Source organism: Chrysemys picta, chromosome 21, assembly GCF_011386835.1.
Source record: "Chrysemys picta bellii isolate R12L10 chromosome 21, ASM1138683v2, whole genome shotgun sequence".
In the NCBI taxonomy this organism is placed as follows: Eukaryota; Metazoa; Chordata; order Testudines; family Emydidae; genus Chrysemys; species Chrysemys picta.
In genome coordinates, this window is record NC_088811.1 from 12,485,551 (window position 1) to 12,495,403 (window position 9,853).

Sequence of the window (9,853 nt, forward strand, 5' to 3'; positions counted from 1 at the left end):
TGGTAGGAAGAATCTGTGGAGTAGGGGATTATTCTGGTGGATCTGACTCTCCCATGGTTTGAATCCCTCCCCCTACCTGGTGTATTCAGAGTAGAGGTTTGTTGTTTTGAAGGCGTCTCTGAGCTTGGCATGGGACAGTGTCAACGCGCCAGTGACTCGGGTAGACCCTCCAAGCCTTTCAGGCTGGCAGGAGGGGGAAGAGGCAGTCTTTGCTGAGAGGAAAGGAATCCTCTGAGTCCGTCAAGCTGCAGCTCTTCAAGCCCGCAAGCGGGAGGAGGATGCTGCCCGCAAAGCTGCTGGCCTCTGGAGACACGCAGTACTGAGAGGAGAGCTGACGGGCATCTCAACAGGGCACAGACCCTGCGGGCCTTTCCGAGCTGGAAGCTGGCGCTCAGCAGGAGACTTGGAGCATCCAGGTGCGTCTGTCCTCTCGCTCTTTCCTGGTACAAGCAGACCCTGCGGCAAAGGGAACAGGTGGCCTGGGAGTTCCGGCAGGAGAAGGGGGCTGTGCGGTGAAGTACTGGAAGCTGTGGCTATCACAGCAAGCGCTGTTCGTGTGCAGCAGAGCGTCGTGAGCAAGCAGTGAGGAGAGGAATGGGGAGAGCGCTTTGGCACTATTACCAAACGACAGTGAAACCTGCCTTAAGCGATCACCCGAGGGCCTGTAAAATTGGTTACCTAATAGAGATGGGTCTTCAAGGCAAGATCTGACTAAACCCTCCCAGCAACACTGGAAGTGATCTCTGCACGGTGGAGGTTGAGGTCCTTGGTGCAGGCTTCACTAATTCCAAAGGATGAATAAATTGAACTAGACATGCCTTGGATATAGGGGAAATTTTTATCTTCCTCTTTGAGTGAAATCCTGGTCCCACTGAAGCCTATTGACTTCACTATGGTGAAATCCTGACCCTAATCAGGTTAAAAATCCTGTTAAAGCGAATGCTCCTCTCTTTTTCTGTGTTACAGATAACTTTGTGATTATTAAATGTGAGGATTTTAAACCTCTAATTTGCCATCCCCTATTTCTGCATTTCTCAGCACAGATAAACGAGTCACGATTGGATTGTCCCTTGTCACTTTTGCTTGCCAGCCCTCCTGCGCTAACTCAGGGCTGCAGTGAGTGTTGCAAACACAGCAAGAGAGATGGTTCTTTGTTTAAAAAAAGCAACCCCCTCTTTCCCCTGGAGTTGCACAGGAGTAGTTTTGATGGCCTGAGCTCTTGTGAAATCTCTTCTTTACAAAATCTAAATTGGGGGATGAATTGGACCCGACGGGTTGGCTTCCATTTCTGTTAGTGTGAAAAATCAGAATAAATGATCTCGTGGAGAGAAGTAGTGTCCATAGAACACAAGGACATGAAACTATATACTGAACTATCATCCTGACCCCTTTTACTTGGATTGTGGTTTAAACCCTAGGTCAAGCTGTTAGCCTGTCTCAGAGCCCCAAGCTAAAGGCCAGCCCCTGAGGTCCTCCGCCGGGATCAGCACGTTTTAAGCAGAACAATGAGGAGTTCTCCATATAAACGATTGGCACGATCTAGCATCCATTTTGTACGTAGCTTTCATTGACGTCAACGTGGATAAGGACTCAGGGCTTGTCTACGGGGCAAGTTACTGCATGGCAAGCCAGCGTGTGACTCTTCTGCGTACCAGTTTGCCACGCATTAACACCTAGGGTGACCAGATGTCCTGATTTTTATAGGGACAGTCCCGATTTTTGGGTCTTTTTCTTATATAGGCTCCTATTTCCCCACCCCCCCCACCCCCATCCCGATTTTTCACACTTGCTGTCTGGTCACCCTACTAATGCCCCATGTGGATCCTGTTACAGTGCACTGAAAGTCCAGCCCTGCTTTGGGACTGCAGGATTTGGCCCCAAAAGATTTTCTTGTGAGGGGCCAAATTTCCATTAGAAAGCAGCAGCAACAAATATCCTGTGTCCACAAGCTCACCCCGATTGGTTTAGCAATTCAGTCCATGTAGCAACCGCCCCAGAAGGTATGTTTGAGAGAGACGCAATCTTTCCTCTGCCTGCAGCGCGTCTGTCTATCAATAATCTTTCCACTGAGCGCCTCTTTGATAAGGGAGCACTTCCCGATTTCCCACCTGGGCATGCTACAGGCTGAGCGGTGCCGCCTCCGGAGGGGGGCATTTTTCATGCTAGGATAACCCACTATAGCTGCGCTTGATCTCAAGAGAGACCTGTCAAGTGGAGAATATTTACACCTCAATCCTACAGCGCAGGGGGGTGATTTGCATAATGGAAACCCTGGTGGAACGAGGAACAAAGGAGCAGGCCAGAAGCTGAAAACGCATGGGCCTGTGAAGCTGCAGCGGCAGGCTCTGGTGTGTTTCGTGTCAGTGGGTTACGGTTTGGCTACAAGGAGAAGTTATTCTGGAATAAGGTAGGGTGGGAACTAGTGCTAGAGCTATTCTGGAATAAGAGCATCCACACGGAAAGCTCTTGTGGAATAGCGCTTGTGCTCAGTTTCTCTGTGTAGACAAACCTGTAACTGATCTGTATACTAAGCAAAACAGATATAAACCCACCTTTTTCACCTCTAATCAACCAGTTCCAATCCAGCCTAGGGGTGCAGCAGCCAAGTATTGTGCTAGCTTGTCAGTGTTCTATCTGAAATGAGTGGTGGGTGTTCTCGCTCCATGGAGAGAGCCCCCCCTCCCCAGCTAAACCGCCACTGTGGCCTTCAGTTGCTGACACTGGAAACAGTCTTGGCACAGAGGCCAGGCCTGATCTCCCCTCACAGCCCTGACCTGGAAGAATCACTTCTTGGGGTTCAGTGCAGTGGCAGGGCAGCGCGGCGGTAGCTTGTGTCCATGCGGTATCTGTTCTGTGGGCAAAGCAGGGGTTTAGTATCCAGGGCTCTTGCTCCGACCCAGTGTGTGAGCATTACATTCACTCTGTAGGCGCCTTTGCATGAATACGGATCCCAGAGGCTCATCATTAAAATGTGACCGAAGGAAATTGATGTTCCCCAGGTCACAGGAAGTACAGACAGGCGACCTTCTGGGAAAGCTAAGTGCAGTGATTGGGAGCATTTGGCAGAAAGCAGCTACAGTGCAGAGGTCTGGAGCTATTTGACCTCGTCCTCCCAGTGCCTTTGCCCAGGAGCACTTGCCCACACAGGGTGAAAGTGGGTGTATCCCCAATCTGATCCGGTAGCTTTTTGCACTCGCTTTGAGCAGTTGTAAATGACCCCACAGGATGGGAGGCAGAGGAGACTCGGACTGGTGCCGAAATGTTACTTCAAGAACCCGTAATTGCGGATTCTTTTCCAGGGTCCTAGTTGCTTGGTTCCAGGTTACCATCCGCAGAGCCACGCAGCATGAAGCTGTCGCCCAGTGTGAGCTCGCCAGGCAGCAGCGTAGCCTCACATTATGTTTTGCCCGGTGGAGGATGGAATTCTTGAGAGCTAAGAAGTGGCAAGGAGAAGAGAGAGATGGCAAACAACAGAGACCTGCTTGGGCTAAATCCTTTCAGCGCTGGAGAGTGGCCACTAGGGGGCATCAAGCCCTGCACTTAGACTCCATGGCTGTGGTGAAACAGGTGAGCAGTTTCTGTATGAGTAGGGCCCTACCAAATTCACAGTCCATTTTGGTCAATTTCACAGTCATAGGATTTTAAAAATTGTAAATTTCATGATTTCAGCAATTGAAATCTGAAATTTCGCAGTGTTGTAACAGTAGGGGTCCTGACCCAAAAAGGAGTTGGGGGCAGGGGTGTTGCAAGATTATTTTAGGGGGGGTTGCGGTACTGCTACCCGTACTTCTGTGCTGCTGCTGGTGGCGATGCTGCCTTCAGAGCTGGGCAGCTGGAGAACTGTGGCTGCTGGCCAGGAGCCCAGCGCTGAAGGCAGAGCCGCCACCAGCAGCAGTGGAGAAGTAAGGATGGCATGGCATGGTATTAGGTTTCAGAGTAGCAGTCGTGTTAGTCTGTATCAGCAAAAAGAACAGGGTACTTGTGGCACCTTAGAGACTAACAAATTTATTTGAGCATAAGCTTTCATGGGCTACGGCCCACTTCATCAGATGCATGCAGTACACTGTATTTTCCACTGCATGCATCTGATGAAGGTGCCACAAGTACTCCTCATTCTTTTTGATGGTATGGTATTGCCACCCATTACTTCTGTGCTGATGCTGGTGGGGCGTTGCCTTCAGAGCTGGGCGCCCAGCCAACAGCTGTCACTCTCCAGCCGTCTAGTTCTGAAGGCAGCGCAGAAGTAAGGGTGGCAATACTGTGACCCCCCCTCCCCCAAATAACCTTGCGACCCCCCCTGCAACTCCCTTTTGGGTCAGGACCCCCAATTTGAGAAATGCTGATCTCCCCCAGGAAATCTGTCTAGTATAGGACAAAAGACCAAATGTCATGGTCCGTGATGCGTTTTTCATGGCCGGGTATTTGGTAGGGCCCGATGTTTGAGACAACTCCCTGCTCTCTGAAGAAGAGCACAGCTGGGTGACTCGGCTCAGAGACTGGCGCTGGGGCTCATCTCAAACACTTAGATACACGGGCTCTGATTGTGTGACTGGCTACGCGATGGCCCGTGACTGTGCTTGGCCTTTCATCTGGAAGTGCTTTTCAGGCTATAGGCTTCCCCGCTGGTGCACGACACACTAGGCAAAAAGACTAGAACAAATCCCCTGCTCCGAAGAAAGGTGCCACTGGATAATTTCTACCCCACAGAGCAGACTGGACCTTGGTTATCACAGTCCTTTCTGACAGGCCCACAGCCGGCAAACTGCACGAGACTCCATTTATTTTGAAGGATTTAGTCAGCCCTGCTGGGATCTGAACCCTGGGGTGTCACGCCTGCGGCTCAGCTTGTGTGACTCTCGTGTGTGTGTGAGGGGAGGGGTCCCCCTCCTCCTTGCTTTTGTGTTAGGTCTTGACCACTGTTTTATAAATTGTGTCCTCAGGCCTGCAACTACTGGACGAAAGCAGCCGCCTTGTCCCAGAGCTCACGGCAGCGGTGCACCCTCATAGGAGCCAGGAAGGGCAGGAAAATGCCTCTGTCTTGGTCAATCAGTAAGAATGAAACCCGCTTCCTCCTTTCTGGGGGCTGTACAGGGAACGGCGGGGCATTGTTGGAGCATGTGGGTGTCTGCCTAGAAGGGAGCCATCTACTCGAGCTCTTCTGTACATTATTTGCTCATTAATTGAATAGGATGGAAGCTGTGGTCCTGTTTTGGGAGCTAAAGGTAGAACAGCCGCTGCCGGCACGGCGGCATGCCCTGTGTGATTGCTGTGTCTCCTCCCGCAGAGCCGAGACGACGCAGAGAAAAGGGTCTTGGACCAAGCACAGCGACTTACCATAGGCTACTTCCCAGCGCCTTCCGTCGCTGGCTGGTGCTCTACAGAAACCAAAGCAGGACAGAGAGATTGCCAGTCCATCAGCTTCTGGAGAGGCCTGGTGCAGTGGGCTGGGCACCTGGGCATGCCTGGCCCCAGGAGAGCAGCACCGAGCTGGTACCAGATGAGCTGTATAGAAGATGGCTTGGGTAAGCACAGGGTCAGCACCAAGGGAGCCGGAGAAGGAATTGCTGGTAACCGTGCTGTCACTTTCAGGGTGTGTTTCCATCAGTCAGCGTCGGGGAGGGAAGATGGATGTGTCTGACCGAGCAAGACCTTGAAATCCCTTTTCTTTTAATTCCTTCCTAATGGCGGCCCTGACCATAGGGTCTGGCTGTTTAAATGGAAGGAGCATTTCTTAGGTCTCGTGTATGTGCATGTGCCTAGGTTCCCTGCTTCTGCTGGGGGGCAGTCAGCACAAGGAATCTCCGTAAACAATTGATTGTGCTCTGCGGGCGCTGAAGCAGGGAAGGGGACGGGTGATGGTCACTGGTTCGAATCTGAAGCAGGTGGGCAGCGACCGAAAGCTGTTACCAACATATGGATCGTGCAGAGTAAGATAGGGGTGTCAGTCCAGGCCCTACGGGAGGTCAGCGTTGGGGCACATTGGCAGGGCAGCGTGGTGGAAACTTGTACCTGTCGAGTGGATAAACAGAGGCCTTCAGCCTGCACGGTTGTTAACTGACCCCCACTATCTGCACTAAATGTGCTAATCAAATAAGCAGGGATGAGCCTTGTATCACTGTTTGGAGGGGGTGGGGGCAGTGAGTCACGGCTTGTCCCCCTCCTCCCACTGCATCCTTTACGGCCAATGGAGAGCACACAACAGATGGGCCGGGAGTCTCCAGTCACTAGGTGTAAGGAGCTGAGTGCGGGTTAGATGCAAGGACTGCCGGCGTCACTCGATCCTTGCCTTGGAGCGGCGTCCGGTTCCCCGGGAAGCAGTGAGGCCGGCTGTGTCTGTGCTGCAGGAGAACATCAGCCGCGGCGAGTGCAGCCATTGGGACGAACAAGTTCCTTTTCCTTCTCTGCCTCCAGGACAAAGTACCTGAGACGATGGCGTCACAACGTGCTGCTCCGCCAGTTCCGGGCCGGCAGGAGGATGCGCTCTCTGGCGAGCGGGTGGCAGCGGTGGATGGACGCCAGCAGGACGGCACTGATCATGCGGGCGCTGGTGAGTGAATGTCTGGGCCCATCCACAACGAGGGGAACGCTCCTGCAGTGGCTGTCCTCTCAAAGCCCCGCCCTCCTGGGATAGTCCCCATCCCCGCGTCACAGATGGGGAAGCTGAGGCCCACGGAGGATTAAGTGGCTTGCACCTAAGGTCACACAGCAAGTCTCTGGCAGGGGTGGCGTGAGTACCCAGGAGTCCTGCCTCGTGTGCCTGACAAACTATTAACCCACACTCCTCCTTACTCAGTGTCTTCCTTCCTCCCTTTACCTCCTCCTCTATTCAATCCCCAGCCATCTGGTTTTAGTACAGACCCATATTCTGTCGTCGTCCTCCTTGGACAAGTGACTATTTGGGACCTGTTCTGAGCCCAATCTGAGTGTCCCAGCAACAGGCATGCTCCTTCAGCTGGCCCCTGGCTGACTGCTCCTAGAGTGCTGCTGGTGTGCAGGTTGCTTTGCCAACGGGGTAAGACGAGGGGCCCCTGAAAGCTTGCAGTCTGAACAGCCTGAATGCTGGCCGAGGAGGGGAAGGAGATTCATGGCAGACAGTGCTGGGCAGAGGGAGCTAACCTCTGTGTGCTGCCTTTTCTCCTTGCAGGTTGGGCAGAGGCTGCTGGAGCGGGGCTGGAGGATCTGGAGGAGGCGCTACCTGCAAAGCCAGGTGGCCCAGAGTTTCCTGGAGGGTGAAGACCGGAGCCTGCTCGCCAGGGTAGGAGCTTACAGCTCTTCCGCTTGATCTCCCAGTTAGTAGCTGAAGCTTCTAGCAGGGGACTGGACTAGATGACCTCTCGAGGTCCCTTCCAGTTCTGTGATTCTGTGGACTACCAATTATTTGTATTATGGGAGCACCTAGAGGCCCTAACCCAGTTTGTGCTGGGCGCTGCACAAATGCGTAGTGAGAGAGAGCCCCTGCCCCAAGAGCTTCTAGTGTAAAAAGGCTAGGTACAGGCGGGCAGAGCAGCAGGGAATAGGTGGGAGCAGAGAGGGCACCCAAGGGAATGGCGTTTTCCACGCTAGTCCCATCACAGGTGCTGTTTCCATTGTGTGTGTTCCTTAGTGTTGTGGGTCCTTGCCTTGAATGAAAGGAGATTGAGGCCTGATGCTGCACAGGGTTAATGAAGCCTTAGTAAGCCGAGACTCTGCTAATCAATCCTGGCTGAGGGGTAGGGAGGGGTTGCTGTTGTCTAGGCAGGCGTGGGGATTAGCATGGTCCACGTGTGATGGCGCCATTGGCAGGGGCCCTGCTCTCTCAGCTACTAGGAGGCTGTTTCCAAACTACGCTGACTCAGTGTTATGCTGTTCTAACTAGCAGGGCAAGTAAAGCTGGTTGGGAGATGCTGCTGACCCAGCCCAGAGCCCACGACGCTTGCCCAGGCCAGGGGAAGTTCTTTCCCCCGGGTCACTCCTGCAGTCGGCTGGGTGCAGGAAGGAGAGTAAGCTGCAGGATTAACTGTTCATGGCAATCTCGCTGCTGGCCCCTTCTCGCTGCATCGCAGGGAAAGTGGAGGACTGTCAGGGTCATGTGCAAACAACCTGTGTCTAACGCTGACCTCCTGCGTGCAGCAGATGGGCTGGCTCTGCTGGCGGGACTTGATCCTTCTGCCTTGGGAAGAGAGTCTGTGCTCTAGCCAGTCTCCCTGAGTGCTAGCGAGGGACAGGGTCTCTGAGCCAGGCCCCAGGGCTGGGGGTGGCAGAGAGACCTCCAGGCAAACGCTCTTTGGCCCTATCGTAAAAGATGGGGATCCCTGTTACATCCTGCTGGATGAGCCCAGGCCATGCTCAGCCCTCCTGAGCGCTTGTTAGAAGTTGGAGGCCCACACTTAACGCAGTGGGTAGAGATGGCAGGGCCCACTAGGCCATGCAGCCTCACCCAGGTGGAGCACTATAAACCGGGACCTCTAGTCCCCCTCTATGATGTAGTCAAGGTGAGGGTGGCTGGGGCTGCATTGCAGAATCTAGGGGCCACCCAGCTGTGACCTAGGTCTGACTTCTCCCCTCTTCCATTTCAGGCCTTTGGAAGGTGGCACCAGCTGACAGGGTCCCGTCTGGAGGGCAGAGGACACTGCTGAGCTTCTGGAGGGACTGGCCAGAGCTCCCCTCTTTGGGCCGGCTGAGAACATGGCTGGGTATTGAAAGGAAGGGGCGTGTGTGTGTGTGTGTGTGTCTCCTTTGAACACTTGCCAAGAATGCAGGGAAGTGGTGTTCTCAGAACTGTCCCCGCCGGGCAGCTGCAGGGGCTACCAGCTTCTCGCAGAGCCAGTCCCTGCTCTGCTAGTGACACATGGGCCTGCCAGGTACTCCTAGGAACAGAGCGTCTCCAGCCTGGGGCTCCGTTTCAAAGCACAGGACATCGTGTCTCCTTCCTGCCCTGCGTCGGGGGCGTATTCACTCGAGTTCGCTGGGCCAGAAAAGGGCACTCTCCTCGCCCACTGGCCTTGCCTGGATTGGCGCAAGGCAGGACGAATGCACTGCTGGGGGCACGCAGCTTGTCTGGTGCAGGCTGTGTTGAATGTGAGTTCTGATTAAAGGTCGGTCTGCCACATGCTTTCCTTTGAATCAGGGGTTCACCCTGTACCACAAACGGCTCCACCCTGGCCAAGGCTATGCCAGGATCCAGTTCTCTGATCCGGGGGTGAGGGGGGAAGAAACCAAGCTCTTCTCCTGTCCAGGAGCTCCCTTCCTGCTTGTGGGCTTAAGGCTTCCAACCCGTCCAGCCCCCACTTCCTCCTAGCGTAACTCGGCTAGGGGCAGCCCATGCTGCCTTGAACAGGGGCTTTATTTTTAGATCTGCCTCTTCCCCGTGGGGATTCTTGTGCAGCCCTCGGCTCCTGCATGTGTTTCCATCCATCAGCTCCTTAAGTCCATCAGCTCCTCCTTAAGCCCTTCGGTGGGTGGCCAACCTCTGAGCCTCTGCCTCCCGCAGGGTCCTTTCTCTGCTGAATGGGGCTGTGATGAAGAAACCTGCTGGGAACAGCTGAGCATCCAAAAGCTCTGCTGAGGCCAGGTGGGCATGTCTGCTCCCACCCCCTGCCCCTCATTAGCACCTGCAGCGATTGGTCTAGCTAGGGTGTTTACAGGGTATCAGCCATTCCCCACAAGGCTAAAATTAAAGGGACAGAAGGATGCAGGAAGTGCTTCTCCCCAGTGCTCATGGGAAAAAGCATTCACTCAGGGCAGGGGTTTTGAAATCCCCCCAGAAGCTGCCCCGAGCTTGTCTGTGGTGGCAGTAGGTCATTGGCTCAAGCTTTGCAACACTGGTTTGTCCATCGTTCGGTGTCACTGAAGCAGGCAACTGCCTCTTGCTGCT

General features: G+C 54.0%; 1 protein-coding gene across 8 annotated transcripts in view; it reads left to right on the forward strand.

Moving 5' to 3' along the window:
* Positions 1 to 9,086, forward strand: part of C21H1orf167 (chromosome 21 C1orf167 homolog) — a 29,269-nt gene extending 20,183 nt beyond the window's left edge. For all 8 annotated transcript variants that reach the window (XM_042852919.2, XM_024104316.3, XM_042852921.2 and 5 more), the window contains 6 exons: positions 3,300 to 3,567; positions 4,941 to 5,049; positions 5,285 to 5,522; positions 6,412 to 6,547; positions 7,145 to 7,255; positions 8,556 to 9,086. In XM_042852919.2, the coding sequence (XP_042708853.2) occupies positions 3,300 to 3,567; positions 4,941 to 5,049; positions 5,285 to 5,522; positions 6,412 to 6,547; positions 7,145 to 7,255; positions 8,556 to 8,615 (922 nt within the window). In that variant the 3' untranslated portion in view covers positions 8,616 to 9,086. The remainder of the gene's footprint in view (positions 1 to 3,299; positions 3,568 to 4,940; positions 5,050 to 5,284; positions 5,523 to 6,411; positions 6,548 to 7,144; positions 7,256 to 8,555) is intronic.
* The last annotated feature ends 767 nt before the right edge of the window (positions 9,087 to 9,853 follow it).